Source organism: Leuciscus leuciscus, assembly GCF_965113295.1.
Source record: "Leuciscus leuciscus genome assembly, chromosome: 19".
In the NCBI taxonomy this organism is placed as follows: domain Eukaryota; kingdom Metazoa; phylum Chordata; class Actinopteri; order Cypriniformes; family Leuciscidae; genus Leuciscus; species Leuciscus leuciscus.
In genome coordinates, this window is record NC_138743.1 from 32,240,065 (window position 1) to 32,259,389 (window position 19,325).

Consider the following 19,325-nt stretch of genomic DNA (forward strand, 5'->3'; position numbering starts at 1 on the left):
GGAATTCTGGCTAGACTCTTTGCAGGCATCTGCATTACATGTGCACACACATACACACACTCAAATTTGCATTACCGTCGCATTCACACCGAGTGAGTCACACCGACTGATAAGGTAGAGCAGAAGTCTAGACTCTTTAAAGCTATTTGAAGTATTGGGTGGCCAAACATTTTCCAACACTGACCACCGGACTTTATTACCCAGTGGACACTGGCTATGTTTGGAATAGCGTACTACCATGCTACTCTCACTATTGCTGCAGTACTACTAGATTTGCCAAAATGGGTTGTATACAGTACATACTGTTTGAAATACAGTATCATGCAATGCAATGCCATTGTGATAGAGGAACGGGAAGAAATATACACTACCATTCAAAAGTGTGAGGTTATTTTTTAAAATAATTTAATAGTTTTATTCAGCAAGGATGCAGTAAATTGATCAAAAGTGATAGTAAATATTTTTTGATTGTTCCAAAAGATTTCAAACAAATGTTTGTTGTTTATTTCACATTCTATTCATCGAAAAATCCAGAGAAAAAATCAGTTTCCACAAAAATATTAAGCAGTACAACTGTTTTCAACATTGATAATAAGAAGAAATGCTTCTTGAGTGCCAAATCAGCATAATAGAGTGATTACTGAAGGATCATGTGACATTGAAGATGCTGCTAAAAATTCAGCTATGCCATCACAGGAATGCATTACATTTTAAATGATTAAAATAGATTACAATTATTTTAAATTGTAATAATATTTCACAATATTGCTGTTTTTACTGTATTGCAATAAATGCATCTTTTAAAGACATTAAATAAATAAAAAATTCAGACCAAACTTTTGAGCTTTAGTGTAGGTCACAGTTTTTAATATCTTTTCTTTACTCGTTATTTGATCAGGCTGACAAATGTAAAGAATTTTTACATACAAAATTCAAAATGTTTTTGTTTAAGAGCTGATAACTGGACACCAGGTCATGTGACAACAATGGAGCATATTACTGTTTAAAATGTGTAAAGCAGAATAACGTTTACCATTTTGCGTACTATTTATAATAATAATAATAATAATAATAATGGAAAGTATAGACTATATACTGTGCCGTGTTCAGTGTGCAGTAAGCAAGTATTCCATACCGAACATAGCTGACATCTTTTTAACCAGAGAGTATATGAAATGAATAATGTCTCATGACGTGATTGTTTCAGGGCTCTTGTAGACATGATGCCATCTGAATTGGGGCCAAGCAACCACCAGCCAAGCAAATCTGACCGGTCACACCACATAAATCCAGACCAGTCTCAGGGTCACTGACACCAGCACACTAACGTAACATGGACAAACATGTGTCTTGAATCAACAGTAAATATGATTTTGGATTTATACGTGCCATGGTTTTTTTTGGACTGTCCGGTGGGGTGATGTTAGGCAGGGTTGAGGGGAAATTAGCTGGAGAGATTGCATGCCGAGCCTTGAGGGTTGTAGGGTCATGTCTCTCTGACTGGGTCACTCTGTTCCTGATGACTGAGCGTGATGCACACTCACACAAACACACATGCACACACTCTCGTGGGGGCGGAGAGACTCACAGTGGTGCTGTGCATCTGGAGCAGTTTTTAGATGAATGGGATGTGACAACAGCACTGCCAGGCGAGTGCCTGGGCAAGAGTGTTTTTTTTGTGAAGATTTTGAACTGATGCTAAAATAGTGAAAATTCTCTAGTTGGATCATTTGAATTCCATCTTGATACACAGTGACTGTAGTCTGTAAAACTTATTTTGATATCCTGATAATTTATTAAAGAAGTAGTTTTCCCCCCAATTAAAATGCCGAATATCCAATACTGTCAGCGGAATTTTGTCTGATACCCAAAAACCATGCAGTTAACAGCAAATATTGTCTGATACCCAAAAACCATGCAGTTAACAGCAAATATTGTCTGATACCCAAAAACCATGCAGTTAACAGCAAATATTGTCTGATACCCAAAAACCATGCAGTTAACAGCAAATATTGTCTGATACCCAAAAACCAGTAAACAAAACTATTTTTGTCTGGTACCCAAAACTGTATTAATTATTGCTTCACTGTAATAATATAATATTTCAGCATAATAACAACATAATATCTCTTGAAACAATCATTTAATCAATCACAATCATCAAGATTAAACGACAACATTGCAAGAGAAATAATAAATAATATAATCAAAATGAACAAATTATTCTATGATTAAATGGAATTATATGATTATGTTGATCATACATGAAATACAAAAAAAAACTAAATAAAACAGATGTATGGTCACTCTTTTGAAGCAACAAATACAAAGGTTTCTATTGAAAATCCTTAGATCTTTCATTACCTCCAAAGTTTCACTACAAACCAGTATACCTCTCTTTATTCTGTGGAAAATAAAAGACAAAATTGTAAAGAATTATACTAGTTACTCTTTTCCATGAAATAAGATGCTGCAGAAAGATGCGAAAGTACGCTTAAAATATCAAAAAGTGGTCCATACGTCTAGGCTTGCTATGTTCCAAGCTATATATAATAGATTTGTGTGAACAAAGCTATTGTGCCCCCCACCCCCCCGGCTATTTAAGTTGTAATTTATTGCCAATTTTCCTCTTCAGTGAGCTTTTAATGCTGTGACCAGTCAATGAGCTGAACTCACAAAACCGAATCAGTCTAATTCGTGAACATTTAGACTGGTTTTGTGAAACGCATTAAATAATTCATTGAAAAAGATCTGACTCAAAAAAGAAGCCGTTTCTCAATATGCGTTCTTAAGTGATCTTGCATCCTTGGGTTCTCGTACTATACGTCATCATCAACCACCAATGCCTCACACAGGAGATTCCTTCTGAAAACTCGCAAATATGTGATGGCACGTGAAAGACGTAAACATTTGACGTTTTGTTTGGCATAATTTTGAATTACCTGGAGAAAGCCTGCAGTATTTGAATTGGCATATTTAAAATAATCTTAACATTGACAAAGCTTAACATTAAATATAAAAAAGTTATGACATCTGTGATGTTATGGGCTGAGTTTCCCGATAAGGTTGTCTCTTAGCGCGCTATGAAGACTCGTAAGGTATAACTTAACTGAAGTTATACCATTTCTAGGTGTGTTCCCCGAACCATACCTTAGGAAGCTGCTTAAGATATCCCTTTTTACGTGCGACGTTACCCGGTGCTGTCCGTGGCGATGCTGCTGAATTGGTTGATATCGATGGCTCGAGAATCAATTATTCTCTCGTGCAGGGGCTGTTTATGTGAGAAAGCGGTGTTCTTTATAAAAGAAGCACTTCAGAAATAGTTGAAATTGCCTTTATTAGGACTCATGGGATATTATAAAAAAATTATCCAAACTATAATAGCCTAGCCTACATATTTTAAAATTGTATCATATATTGCTGCCATAATAACCATTTCAAATTTTTACGTGCTTTCTTCTCTTTCGCATTTTTGTTCGCTGAGGTGGAGCTGCGATGAAATATTGTTCTTGTAAATACTTTCCAGCATTTCAGTAATAAAAGTGTACATCATACGTACGGTGCTCGGCAGTGATCAAAAAGCATTTAAACAGTGAATTTTGAATCTCTTCTTGTAAACTCAGAGATGTGGATACAGACGGCAATTAAATCCCCACACGACCTATTTGTCAAAAAACAGTAGGTACTAACTTGGCCAGGGATTTTTACGCGGGTTGGGTGAGAAAAAACACTGATATTATGGATTCGGACGGCACTAAAATCACCGACTTACCCCTGTAAATGTTTAAAATACCGGATGAGCCCATGAGAAACAATATTAGCGTCCGAATAGGACTTAACTGACAGTAGCCTATGCTTTCACTGGCCTTTAAAAGCGCTCTTTTATTAAATGAATAATATCATATATTAATAATATAATTAAAATTCTAACAACAATCAGTGAAATGACAATTTTATTCTTTGCATGAAAACACTTGAATTAGCCTAACTGAACACTGTCTGGGTTTATTAAAACTTCAGAATTATATTCGTATATAGACCTGCAACAGTGATAAGGTAAAGCTAAGAGTGGTCCAGACCAACCTTACGAACGTATGACTTACAGAAGGTATACTTAACTAAGAACGTTTCGGGAAACACGTATTAACGATAAGGTATAGCTTAAGGTGTAACTTAAGAACGACGTAGTGTTAAGAGGGTTTCGGGGAAACCCAGCCCTGTTTTATTTATTGTGTGTTGGGTGGTGCTGTCAGTTGAGCAACAAGATTACAGCACATCTCAATTCTCACAAAGATGCGTTCTGTGTCCTCGTTTTCTTCCGAGTTCGTTCCTTCAAGGTAGCCTGGCTAGGCCAGTTCCATGAGAACGCAGTCAGTTCCTTTGCCTTCTTAGAATTAAGAAACACAATGTTTTTCCAGGCATAACTGCTTATCCCATGAACACTTAAGAAAAGCTAGGGCAGATAGCTAAGTAAATGAAGTAGCTCCGTTAATGTACCTCAGAAGAAAAAAAAATTCACAACCTGAGGGTTAGTAAATGATGTCAGAATCTTTGGGTGAAGCATTCCTTTAAAATCAAAACCTTGGCAATCTTATATAAACCTGAGGCTATAATGTGTGCAACGCAGCCCACAGGTATGCAGGATTCGCATGGGGAAACGTTGCTTTCGGATAGGACGTGTCGTGCTGAGCTCTGAGACTGCAGACTCTTCTAAAAGAGCCCATACTTCTCCTCTCAAAAGAGAGAGAGAATTAGATTTTAAAGCTGTATGTCTCACTTTATGTGAGACAGAAGGGTGTTGGGCATGAATACTAAACAGTGTTTTCCCCCAATTACAAGCAAGCTGGGCCAGTTCGCTGCCACTGGGGGACAGCTGGAGCTCATATGCTTTGATTTGACCAAGTGAAGTTCAGATGAGAGCTTTCCCATATTGCCCCAGTATGAGTGATTCTGCGTTCTATCAGTGGAAAGAGGGGCGGTGTGAGAGTGAGCGCATATTTTGTCGTGCGAAGGAGACCTGAAGAAGGTGTTACGTACAAAGATCCGTCTTTCTAAGGAAATTCGTTCAAGTCTGTATATCTGTCATTGAAAGGTTTTCAATAGACATCTCCAGCATTTGGAGAGCACCCTTTGTGTCACTGGCCTTGGCGCTGACAAATACTTCCATGCACATGCAAATCTGTGTCTGTTCCCCCCTCTCTCTCTCTCTCTCTCTCTATCTATCTCTCTCTATCTCTCCCTCTCTCTCTCTCTCTCTCTCTCTCTCTCTCTCTATCTATCTCTCTCTCTCTATCTATCTCTCTCTCTCTCTCTCTCTATCTATCTCTCTCTATCTATCTCTCTCTATCTCTCCCTCTCTCTCTCTCTCTCTCTCTCTCTCTCTCTCTCTCTCTCTCTCTCTCTCTCTCTCTCTCTCTCTCTCTCTCTCTCTCTCTGTCTCTCTCTCACACACACACACACACACCCCAAATGCACCAACAGCACACATTAACAGGATTTGCAAGGAGCATGAGATAGAAGTGTTAGCTTGTTGACAGATAGAGGACTAGAGCACTCAATATGTTAGTGTGTGTGTTTGTCTGAAAGCATATGGTTTTCTGAAAGAAAAGTTGTTGTTTTTGTTATATTATATTATATTATATTATATTATATTATATTATATTATATTATATTATATTATATTATATTATATTATATTATGTGCATCTGTATGTCCTTCCTTATAAGTGTACCTCATTTCAGTCTGCAGATTTAGGCTAATACAACTGCAGTTCATGATAAATGATTATTTCCCTTTAACAGAAAATGAGTTTTGAGGAGCAGCTTTGAGGGACACACAGCGGACAATTCTGCCTAATCACACCACACAGGAGGCGCTCCTCAGAAAACACATCTGTCCCACCATCAACCAGTAAATCTCAGGTAATGTGCTTTGCATTTCGTTTGTTCTTGGCAGTAAAGTTGAATTGTTACACACTACTGTTCAAAAGTCTGGTATCAGTGCGATTTTCTTTTCTTTTTTTTTGCCATCACAGGAATAAATTACATTTTAAAATAGAATGATACAATTAAAATAGAAAACAATTATGCTAAATTGTAACAATGTTTCACAATATTATTTTTATTTTAACATTGAAAAATCTTATCGACCATCAGCTTTTGAATGGTAGTGTATATTGAATTCTCTCTTGTTGTCTTTGTCCTGCTTTTCTTTCTTTTTTTTAAAGCAATCTTGCACACTATTACACAAGAATTAAAGTAGTTAAAATAAGTTTTTTTTATTGTTTATATTTTTAATGGCTAAATACCGTTATGTATAATAAAAAATGCCGGATAAGTGCATATTTCATAATGATACTGTACTTTTTAACAACTACAACAAAGAGGCACGATAATATTGGTCATGGCATGCTATACAGTGATGTTTCCTTATGTTTAGTGTGCAAGGCCCTTACAAATGCCCAAATTTGTGATCATTATAAACTGATTCACATAGTTGGCAACTAGAGTGCAAAATTATACACAGCATAGATTATCATACAATATAAACCATGATACATTATGGCCACATGTACCACATGACCAGTGTAGTTATCCATAGTACACAGTCTGTATTTTTCATAATAAACATGTTCTTTTATCGTCTATGATCTGTCTCTCATGCAGTTCATAACCATCCCTTCTACAGACATCATTGCCCTTTTACTCTTGGTTTTACAGTTGCTCAGAGAGTTGACGAAGGTCAGGCTAATTGCTGCTTCTTTTCTCCAGATGGAGGTGGATGCGGCCGAGAAGCGTCATCGAACACGATCTAAAGGTGTGCGAGGTACAGCGCACTCACATGGTATTAGCTGCAGTCTCAACCTACGGTCAAATCCATTTCCCCACTTTCAATCCATAACTGTGTCTTTATTGCCTTTCACAAATCATCACTGACGTCAGTCAGTAGTGATTAACATGGACTATTGATTGGACAGGTGAAGCAGGATCTGTGAGGCCGGAAAAATAGTCTGCTCATAATAATATGATTCTATTATGTGATGAATCTCATGTTGAGATGTTTCCTCACTAATTGTTCTCGCTTTCTTTTCTTTTTTTTTTTTTTGCAGTTGCCGTGGAGGCTGCACAAGAGCTGTTCAGGTCAGTCTGCATACAGTATGGGAGTCATTCAATTAAATTCACTATTCAAATCAGTCCACAACCTTTACTTTCATAATGGGATTTCTGAGCAGAACAGGATATTCAAGGTGAAGAAAGATATTGCATTTTGGTATACACTGCTGTTCAAAAGTTTGGGAACAGTAAAAAATGTTTTATGTCTTTTGAAAAAAGTATTCTATGGTCACCAAGGCTGCATTTATTTGTGTAAAAATACAGTAAAACTACCGTAGAAATAAAACTGTGAAAAAGCATTACATTAACTGTTTATCTATTTGAATATATTTTAAAAATGTTATTTATTCCTGTGATCAAAGCTGAATTTTCAGCATCATTACTCCAGTGTTCAGTGTCACATGATCCTTCAGAAATCATTCTAATATCCTGATTTGGTGCCAAATTGTTTTTTAAATTATTATTATGATCAATTTAAAAATGGTTGTGCTGCCTAATATTTTACTGCCAAAATTCTTTGATGTATAGAACAGCATTTATTTGACATAAATATCTGTGGTACCTTTATAAATGTCTTTACTGTCACTTTTGATCAATGTAATGCATCCTTGTTAAATAAAATGTATTATTAATTATTAAATAATTAATTATTAAATTTTTTATCTTACTTACTCCAAACCTTTGATTAGATACCTTATAATTAGATAATTTTAAGACCAGAAATGCGTATATACGAAAGTAAATACGGTTGATTTATTGTATCTTGCCTAGCAGTTTCTGTCTTTAAAGACCAAGGGCCAGATTTACTAAACAGGGTCAATTAGTGTGAGAGCCCAATTCCAAAAAAGCACCAATAGGAGTGGAAAGTTCTGCGCATGATCTACTGATGACACGCAAACTAAAGAACACAGACGCAACCTGATCATTTCCATTATGACCTACCAAGAGCAGCCCAAATTAGCATCTGGTTTAAGACCGGTAAATAATGGCTCAAATACCAGTAAATTGACTAGCGCAAACCTTATTAAATCACCTTGCATGATTCATTTAAATACTTTCAACCCATACATTTTGCTTCTGAAAGGGAAACTCCTACAAATGCATATACAATAAGGTCAGCTGCAAAAATAACCCTGTTCACGCCTTTTCAGTGTCTTTAGTCAAGCTGTTTGTAAATCTGTCCCTAAAACAGTTGCATGACACAATATGCATTTCCGTTCAAGGTGGCATCAAAGCATTTGCTAATGTATAGTTTTTTGTAATTTATACAAAATGGCAAGTACAACAGGCAGAACCTATAAATAGACCTTTCAGTGAAACTGCCATAAGTGAGAACATATGATCTCCCAATTAGTATTAGTAAATATCCCTGCACTCCTAATGAAATCATGCATCATGATGAGAGTGAATGCTCTGTTTTTCCTCCAGGGCAGTGAGTCGTTTTACTCATATCTGCCTGTCACTTTTCCCCCTGCATATCTTTCCCTTAAGCACAATTTACAGGCCTCCTAAATCGCAGCATTTTCCTCATTAAGAATGGTTTAACACCCACGCTGTTGTTAAAAAAGAATCTTTTTTTATATTTTGTGGCTACGTGTCCAATTACAATGACAGCGGCAAGGACACAAGGGTGTGCGACTGTGTGAGTGTGTTATGACCAGTTTTCCAGAGGCACCTCTACCATGTCATCTGTATTATGGTATCAGACCAAGCAGAGAAATGAAATTCCCTCTCTCTCTCCTTCCCAATCATCAGGGCAATCTGCTTGATCAGCAGGTCCAGGCCTGTAGCTGCAGGCATCTTTAACACCAGTTACACTCACTGATGGGTCACCAGCTTGATCAGACACAGATCCCTAGCCAACATTACCAAGGGTAGATGCAACTCATGTGCTAGGCTAGACATGTTCCCACTCAATTTCCTACTCTTTTGCTACATTTTAAGCTTAAAATAGCTTCAGGTTTAAACATGTATTGTTAAACACGCACAGTCCAATTGCAAGACTAAACGTGGTGTGGGGAATCTACTTTGAAACTGTAGCTTTCCTACTCCAAATTTGAAGTAGTTAAACTTCTCTCATGCAATCTTTTGCAGAAAGTAGTTAGTTACACTGTAAGCTACTAACAGAAAGTAGTTAGCTACTTAAAGGGCAACATATTTTTCAATATATATAACTTCCAATATGATGCTTCTTAGGCGATCACTGTGCCGCGAACCGGTCTGGTTTAAACTAACATGCTGGTCTCTCACATGCTGAGAGAGAAGCTGATGTACAGTACAGGCCAAAAGTTTGGACACATTACTATTTTTAATGTTTTTGAAAGAAGTTTCTTCTGCTCATCAAGCCTGCATTTATTTGATCAAAAATATAGAAAAAAAATGTAATATTGTGCTATATTATTACAATTTAAAATAATTGGTTTTCAATTTATTATACTTTAAATTATCATTTATTTCTGTGATGCAAAGCTGAATTTTCAGCATCATTACTCCAGTCTTCAGTGTCACATGTGACATCCAGTCTATCACATGATCCTTTAGAAATCATTCTAATATTCTGATTTATTATGAGTGTTGGACACAGTTCTGCTGCCTAATATATTTGATGAATAAAAGGTTAAAAAGAACTGCATTTATTCAAAATAAAAAAAATATTTTCTAATAATATAAATCTTCTTTACTATCACTTTTTATCAATTTAACACATCCTTGCTGAATAAAAGTATTGATTTATTTCAAAAAAAGAAAGGAAAAAAATTACTGACCCCAAATTACTGACCAGTAGTGAATATTGTTGTTACAAAAGATTTCTATTTTTAAAACATTTGCTTCTTTTTTTATTTTTATTTTTTTATTACTTTTTTTAAAACTTTTTATTCATCAAAGTATCCTAAAAAAGTATCACAGGTTATGAAAAAATATTAAGCAGCAGAACTGTTTCCAACTTTGATAATGAATCATCATATTAGAATGATTTCTAAAGGATCATGTGATAGACTGGAGTAATGATCCTGAAAATTCAGCTTTGCATCACATAAATAAATGATAATTTAAAGTATTATAAATTGAAAACCAATTATTTTAAATTGTAATAATATATCACAATATTACATTTTTTATCTGTATTTTTGATCAAATAAATGCAGGCTTGATGAGCAGAAGAAACTTCTTTCAAAAACATTAAAAATGTGTTAAAATTAATAAATGACACAGTGCAGGAGAGCCATTCATATTCTCTTTGCGGTTGGAAAGTCTTTTGTGCTCATCAAGCCTGCATGTGTTTGAGCTACAGGAATACAGGAATATTGTAAAACAATATTATTTAAAATAATTGTTTAAACAACAATTTTAAATAAATATTTGGTATTTTTATACATTTTAACATCACAGGTAATTTATTCCTGCCGGTGTCACATGATCCTTAAGAAATCAATCTAATATGCTGATCTGGTGCTCAAGAAACTTTTCTTATTATAATCAATGTTAAAAACAGCTTAATTTTTTTGTGGAAATATTTTTTTTTTATCTTTGATGAATATCCAATATTAAGTTTAAAAGAAAAGAATTTAATTGAAATAGACATCTTTTGTAATAATATAAAAGTCTTATCAAATGTATGCGTCCTTGCTGAATGAAAATATTTTAAACAATGTTACCGACCCCAAACATTTGAACAGGAATGTATGTATGCGGTTGTTCTTCAATATAAATAATTAAAAATGTGTGGGTTTTCTACTTCATTTAGTTCTTTTAGTGTGAATGCACAATACAAGCATGCTGTTGCAGTTATGCGTGTGGCGTGAAAGCAGGCTTCACTCTCCAGTACTGGTAGAACTGATAGACACACAATTACCACTGCCAGTCAAGTAAGTGCTTAATGAATACTTTAGGCAATGAGTGACACTGTAACTAATCTGGCAAGTTTTATATCAATGTCTTGGATACTGGTTTGCTGGTCTGATCCTTTGCTCAAGCAGAGCAGAAGTTCTAAACTTGGATGTTTTCCCTCATGGCTTTTAACTGGCTGTGGACCTAAATGGAGCAGCCAGAGAGCGATATACAATATGAAATATGGAGCCTGGTGAGTCATCGGCCTGGAGGACACCAGGAGCTCTCTAAATCTGTAATGAAGGCTGATGTGCCACGGTTCGAACATAGTCAGCAAGAACGAGCGTATGTGTGTGTCAGCGTGCGTGTGTGTGACGTCAGCCTTGTATTAATTATTTCTCTTGTCCGCAGTTGTCCCACACCTGGGTGTGATGGTAGTGGACATGTCAGCGGCAAATACGCCAGACACAGGAGGTAAGAACTGACCTCTCATTCATATGAATGTGTGCTCTCATCCATCTAAAAGTCTCTTTACAGCTGCAAGAATGAAGGCTTTTGACCACTCACAGAAAAGCTCAAGACCAATAGCAAGATTATGTCAATTGAATTTGAATTAGGCCTTTTTTCTTCCCTTTACATACATCCTTTTACCAGCGAAAAGTTGTGAAAGTGCAGTCAAAAGATTGAAATGAAGAGACTATTAGAGCTGGCATTTACTAAAGTGGAGCATTTTAACAAAGTATGATGTGTTTTCTGGATTGTAGCGGTAAAGGATTGAACAATATTGTAATTGTAATATTGTAAAAACTCTTCAGAGTACTTAGCATTAGCATTAGCCTTCAGCATTAGCAGTTTTTACTTTGTAGCCTAAAAACTTGTAACTGGACTGTTAGCTTGCAACACAACCTTACCTCTTTAAGCATGGCTGTTATTGGGTTAGTTCACTCAAAAATGAATCCATATGATTCAAGCGGTCCACGTGTCACGAGACAAGATCGTTTTATATGATGAACAGATTTAATGTAGCCTTTTATTCAGTTAACAGTGATCAATGCACAGCATACATAATAGAGCTCATCAAATATGGTAAACCGAAGCTCAAACATGCTTGCTCGGAGCACAAGAACCAATAAGGTTTGTTCTCACATGTCAAGCATGTACAGTATGTATTATATGTTGTTTATCATATAAAACAATTGTGTCTCTTCAGAAGACTTTTACAATCTCTTTATGAACTCCTTGAAGTATCAACGTTTTGGTGGAATAGATTTTCAATGGATGGACAGAAATCTATCAGGTTTCTTTAAAAATATTTTCATTTGTGCTTTGGAGATGACCAAGAGAGGCATGAGGATGAAAAAATGATGACAGAATTTTTCTTGTTTTGGGTGAAGTATCCCTTTAAAAATAGATTCAAATGGACAATGAGCCACACTGCAATATCTAACTTTATATTAATATTCTAATCAGCTTGTCAAACGTCTTAGCAGGATTGTGCTATTTGTTTCCTCTTTGACAAAAAAAGCCTTTTTGAGGACGAATTGTGGAAGGAATACAAAGGGCACCGTTACACTAACAGGCAACTTGAGATAATTAATGTTTATACTTTAATACTGGTATAAGTCCAGGGTTTGAAATATAGGTTTTCATTTAGAAAATATTCTTCACTAGGAAGCAAATAGCATCTGATTTGACAACTGTTGTCAAAGTCACTCTCAGTCTGTTCCACTTCCATGTTTAACAGTCTCAATCCTCTTGATGCTATTTACTGTACCTCAGAAGAAAGATACGAAACAAGAAAGGCACAACAGTAAAAGATTGATGGATACATCTACTGTGTCACCCCATCAGCCAAGCCCTGTGAACCACCAACCAGAATTGCATTTCTGCTACAGACAAATGGTACCTCCAGCAGACCTCACTGAAAAGGCAGGGAGAGGGCGAGAGAGTGATGAATTACCCCCAAATGAGAGGGTGGGGAGAGAAAAGGCGCTCCGACTGTGCTGTCAGAGCACGCTAACATTTGGGGGGCATTTGTGGGAACATTGTGGGAATGGCAGGGTTGTAATGAGGACACTGTGTTACCTGTGCTGGCTATGCAGTGTCTGCCGCCCTTTACCACTCCATTAAAAAGTAATAATGACAAAACAACAACAGTGTTTGTCTCCTGCGGCATACACTGGGTTATATCACAGCAGAGGTTCGCACCCCTAATGTATAGCTGCTCTGAAGGGGGTGTGAACTGATCTAATGTATACATTGTAGGTTCATGTATTGTAATGGCCTCTCAGGGCAAAATATCATTGAAAAACTGATGCGTACATCAGTCTCTTCCAGTTCATAATGTACACACACATAAAATGTGGAAAAATTGCACCTTCATGGTTCATGGTAGGGTGCATATTACTACTATAAGGTACTAATATGCACCTTTTAGGGGTAGATAACATACAAAGTTGCCCCTTTAAGTGTACTGTGCCAAGCTGTATACCCTTAAAGTTGCAATTTTGCATAATATTTTATTTATTTTGTGATAATTACTGGCTGACTGACTGTACATTAAGTTATAGTGTAATTCTTCCTGTATGTTATTGTAATACTTCGGCTAAGATAAAAATAGTACAAGATAAAAAAAAGACAAATACCGCAACATCTTCGTAACATTAAAGTTGTGATGAAACGGAAGTATCTATCTATCTATCTATCTATCTATCTATCTATCTATCTATCTATCTATCTATCTATCTATCTATCTATCTATCTATCTATCTATCTATCTATCTATCTATCTATCTATCTATCTATCTCTCTCTCTCTCTCTCTCTATCTCTCTCTCTATCTATCTGTCTGTCTATCTATCTATCTCTCTCTCTCTCTCTCTCTCTATCTCTCTCTATCTATCTGTCTGTCTATCTATCTCTATCTATCTATCTGTCTGTCTATCTATCTCTATCTGTCTGTCTGTCTGTCTGTCTCTATCTCTATCTGTCTGTCTGTCTATCTATCTCTATCTATCTGTCTGTCTGTCTGTCTGTCTGTCTATCTATCTCTATCTATCTGTCTGTCTGTCTGTCTGTCTGTCTGTCTGTCTGTCTGTCTGTCTATCTATCTCTATCTATCTATCTATCTATCTCTATCTGTCTGTCTGTCTATCTATCTGTCTGTTTATCTATCTGTCTGTCTGTCTATCTATCTCTATCTATCTCTATCTATCTATCTGTCTGTCTCTCTCTATCTGTCTGTCTGTCTATCTATCTCTATCTATCTCTATCTATCTCTATCTGTCTGTCTATCTGTCTGTCTGTCTGTCTGTCTCTATCTCTCTCTCTCTCTCTCTCTCTCTCTCTGTCTGTCTGTCTGTATCTATCTATCTCTCTCTCTCTCTCTGTCTGTATCTATCTATCTATCTATCTCTCTCTCTCTCTCTCTCTCTCTCTCTCTCTCTCTCTATCTATCTATCTATCTATCTATCTATCTATCTATCGGTTGTTGATTGGATGGAGGCAGATCAGAATGTGAGCTCGCAGTCGATTGTAAGAATATGGATATTAGGAACAATCTGACCGCTGAATGTCATGATCGATGTCCACAAAAATATTAATAAACCGAGTGGACTGCTAATGGTGAACTGAAGTCACATAATCAAAATTTTGTCTGCAAAAAGGCCTGTTGTCTATAGTGTAGAGATGCATGAAGCACAGCTCACACTGAAGTCAGAAACCAAGCAGCTTTCCGTTGATCAATGCTGCAAATTTGCAGAACGTTTTCAACCTCACGCGAAATTCACGTAAAGTCCTATTGAAATGAACGGCGTAAAATGTGTCTGCACCTTAACTCGTTTATTGCAATTAATGAAGACATCATTATTTCATTGGAACGAACAATAAATATTAATTGGATGACATAACGTTCACCCAATAGACATACCTGATTTGAAAAGCAAAAGTTTTGTATAATTATTGAGTCCAAAAAGTTGTGAGAAAAATTTAGTGTTTTCATGTCTCTCCTAGTTATAATTGCTACTATGCCTCTGCAATGGACCAATGGTGTTGCATTCATGTTAAAATGTTAGAAATAACATGTGTGAGGGACCCTTTAATGTGCCATTTTCTCGTCATCTAAAAATACCCACCTTTACACCCTCCGTGATGCATACCCTTCCCGAAAACGCGTCATGTGCATATTCTCCATTTTAATATAGCCCTTTTAGCAAATGCAGAGGCTTGTAATAAGAGGATGTGTCAGGACAGGTGTGACTGCTATGATTTTAACAGGGTTTAGTAATTGCTTTGTGCAAATCATGTTCAGTACCCCTTCTCTCTTTTTCTTTCTCTTTTTTTCTTTCTTTCTCTCCTCCTCCTCTCCATCTGTGACTCTCTCTCTCGTTCCACTTTCCTATTTTTTCCTATTTTCCTATTTTCTCTTCATCCTTTTTATCTTCACCACATCCTGGCTCTTTGTTCCTCTACCTTTCCCTCACTTCTTCTGCGGCTCTTTTTCCATCCCTCTTTCCAGTCTTATTTCTCCTCCTCCCTCCTTCTCTCGCTTTCTGATGGATGACTCACATAGGCTAAAGCCCAGGGCTGTATAATTCAGGGCTTGACAGGTAGCACTCACTAAAAGAATAGGAACTGAGCCAAGAGTTGGTGGCAGTGGCCAGAGAATGGTATAGCTGTATTCTCTCTCTCTCTCTCTCTCTCTCTCTCTCTCTCTCTCTCTCTCTCTCTCTCATTTTTTCCATCAATATAACACCTGGCTTGCTCTACACAAGTCTGGCCTCTCCTCTTTTGTGGTAGCCACAGTGCATAGATTTTAATGCCAGCCTCTTTTATCCAGCATTGTATTTTCTCCCAACCAAAAAACAAAGAAACCATGTAGATGCAGAGTTTTATAAGGGAATATGTCAAGTGTGAAAGGCCAATACATGGCTAAAGAAAGAAAAAAGCAAGTTGTACTAAAGCTTGTGGGAGAGACCATGAAAATCTAGCACAGTTTAGACATTCAAAGGATGGATAAGCATAATTTCTGATAATAAACACAATTGAGTTTTCAGACCTTGACATGACAAGTCTGTTCATTCTTTGTTAGAAATGAGATGAAATGGAGAAAAATCAGCTCTTAAAGTGTAAGGTTTGATTCTTTTGGGACACGTCGTTTTCATTGAGAAATGATCTGAATGATTATTGAGAAAGTAACATTTATGAGTTACGCCGTTCAACAAACAGCAGTTTGGTTGCGTCTCAAATTGCCATTCATAAAAATTCACATTGGTTAAAATAAAACAGATGTGTTTAAATGTCAAAATATGTTTGAATCAAAGAGAGACCACCTTAATGGCTTGAAAATGATCGGAATACATCAAATGTCTGCATTTTTGAACATACCATAGCACATGTTTAACGCTTGCATCTCTGTTTTTAGTAATTTTTTTTAAGAATTGGTAATAATGCAATTTCTTTAAAATGTTGTGTTCTGAGGTATAAAAAAAAAAGTCTGTGCATCGGTTACTTAAGAACCACTCATGTAACATGCTATTTGCACTAATGGAGTTTTTTATCAACATTAATGTCTTTTGGGTTGAATGGAAGTCAATGGAACGATGACCACAGACGTTGAGATTGTTGAGCCAGAGCTGCTGATGGATCCCTTTGTCTTTTCCTTTCTCGAGAATTTATTGAGATTTTGCATGATGGACGCTTACAGACGGCATTCATTTATAGCCTTAGGCCATAATTTACACCTTCATTCTATGTAGCAGGGAGAAATCATATTTGTGTGCCGGTAACTCACCAGCAGCATGCAAGCAGATGGGCTCTGGACTGTGTGGGCGGCACATGCAGTTTTGTCCTCTGTCTTCTCTTCTCACTCACTCGCTTTTTTTTTGATGGGTCTTCGGAATGCAGTCTATGCGGTCTGTTGGCTTCGTGCTCGTCAAGTCATTCTAAATGATCTGTTCTATACATGCCGAGGGCTTGTTTGTTATCTGTGAGGGATTTGTAATTCGCCCAAACTGTTAATTCAACTGTGAGGCTGAGCCAGATGTCTTTTTCATGTACTGTAGTCAGGACAGCGTAAACATTATATTTCAAACTTTTTTGAACCAAGGACCCATTTCATAACCCCAAAGTGTTCACTTGCAAGCATTACAAATGGTATAATTGAATCTCTTGTGTGCGGTCCCTTTGTGATAAACAATGTGTCTCCAGATTTACGATCAACTTTGCAATATTGTATTCTTAAATACAGATTTTTGGAATATTTTGTAACCTCTGATAAAATTCATTTTATATAATAGTCAGTTCTAATTCTCGAAATTTGAATGGCTGAGCGTTCCAAGAATTTTGATACATAGTCCACTCTGGGACTTTTCATTGTTTTTTTTTGTTTTTGTTTTTTAATCCGCTTGCTTATTCTTGCACGTTTCAGTCTGTGCATTTATTTTTTCAGTGGCTGTGTCCGAAATCGCCTCCCTATACCCCTATATAGGGCATTATTTGAGAGGACAGCTATTTGTAGTGGTGTCCGAAACCATAATGGATGTTATCGAGTGCACTCATTCAATCCCATAATGCACCACAAAAACAAGTGTACAACTAATGTACACCCGACGGCTAGAGAATACCCATAATGCACTGTGAGGGTTGTGCTGAATGAATTCCTGAAGATGGCGCCCGCAGCTGAATTATCCATCCATTCATTTTCCAAACATCTGGTCCAATGTGGGTATAGTGTAATATAATACGGGTATAATGTATTATTAAATTGTTTTATTAAGGTTTATACATGCTAGTTTCCATGACAGAGTTCAATATAGATATTTTCATTACTACTGGAGCTACCAGTTTGCTAAGTTTCAAATTATTATTAAACGGCAAGCAAATACTATGCAAAAGCGGCAGCCCTTCCAGCACACTTAGTGTCCGAATTCACTCACTCGTTTTCATTCACTACATAATATAGTGGACTATTATTAAAGTAAAGTAGGGAATAGTGAATGGCAGTATAGGGGCAATTTCGAACACAGCTAGTGACTCTTTCTGCAGGTTACATCGATAGACCAGTAGGTGGCGCCAAGTAACTGTCTTTGTGTGTGAGTCATTTAATCATTCATTCAAATGATTCGATCGATAACACTATATTCATTCAGGAACGAAACAAGTGGCTTGCTGTATTCTGAACCATGTACTAGCATGCAGCTCACTATGTCTGCCATAGAAAGATATGATAAAAATAGTAATGGAAGTACTAGAATGCGGTTCTGAATTCAGCGGCTGTCTTTATGAGCGAGTCATTGAATCATTCATTCATTGATTCAAATGATTCGTTCATTAACAATGTTATTAAAATATAGTAAAATTAGTACACTTGAATACTGTTCCAAATTCAGCAACTTTCTATCATTATCAATCATTGAGTCTGTCTCCTTCCATCATTGAATCATTCATTCAAACTATTTTTTCGGTAACACTGATTCATTCAGGAGCAAAACAAGTGATTGACTGAACTCGGATAAGCATACTAGCATACTACTTTACGATTTTTGCCTTTTAAGTGGTAGAAAAAGTAAGAATAATATGTTTCTATTCTATTCTAAAGTAAATTCACTAATTAAAAACACTGATTCATTCAGGAAAAAAACCCCGACCTTTATGAGTGATTCATAGTGAATAGCTGCTTACTTGCTGTGTACTTCTGTTAAAAATATAAGTGTTGTGTCTTTTCTTTTTTATCAGATTTATAAATATTTTGTGTTTTGAATATTAAATAATACTTTGAAGATTTTTTTTTTATGTAAGATATTCATCCGAAATACATTTGCACTCTCTCCTATTGCTTGCAGTGCAATTTTTGCTCACACATTCAGATATTTCCCTCTGGAGACCCCTTGGCTATTTGTGACAGACCTCATTGCTATACAAGTTTCTGATGTGCATCTATGCGATCTTAACCCATGCAACACGCCTTATGACAAAAAGGATCTCTTGATAATTACTAAGCGAGCTGCTTTTCCCGCTGGATGAATCCTGCAGTCAACACCCAGTAAATTTCCAATCTCGCCTTACTGTATCTCTTTATCATCCATATGATATCTCATGTAGATCAGAACCCTTGTGAATGGCAGCATTATGCCTCCGAACAACATGGCGCGATGTAAAGCCTCACTCCAGGGTCAGACTTCACGAGTCTCTCCGGTAAATTGAACCACCAAGGACATAATCACCGCAAACAGCCTCTCAGCATGTGTGGTGGTGTGATTGTGCGCTGTGTTTTTAGGCAGAGGGGGGAACCGGGCTCCGCAGTGACAGAGAAGGCAACTGAGCTGCAGAGACAGAAAGAGCCCTGCAGAATGCACAACACCAGCACCTCCTTTGTTCTGCTTTTTG

At 36.7% G+C, this 19,325-nt stretch overlaps 1 protein-coding gene across 6 annotated transcripts in view; it reads left to right on the forward strand.

The window, feature by feature from the left end:
• myt1la (myelin transcription factor 1-like, a) overlaps positions 1-19,325 on the forward strand; it is a 64,493-nt gene that overhangs the window by 14,293 nt on the left and 30,875 nt on the right. For 3 of the 6 annotated variants that reach the window (XM_082147474.1, XM_082147473.1, XM_082147477.1), the window contains exons 2-5: positions 5,803-5,922; positions 6,772-6,844; positions 7,110-7,140; positions 11,353-11,415. In XM_082147474.1, coding sequence (XP_082003600.1) covers positions 6,772-6,844; positions 7,110-7,140; positions 11,353-11,415 — 167 coding nt within the window. In that variant the 5' untranslated portion in view covers positions 5,803-5,922. The remainder of the gene's footprint in view (positions 1-5,802; positions 5,923-6,771; positions 6,845-7,109; positions 7,141-11,352; positions 11,416-19,325) is intronic. The other 3 variants (XM_082147475.1, XM_082147478.1, XM_082147476.1) reach the window with 2 other exon arrangements.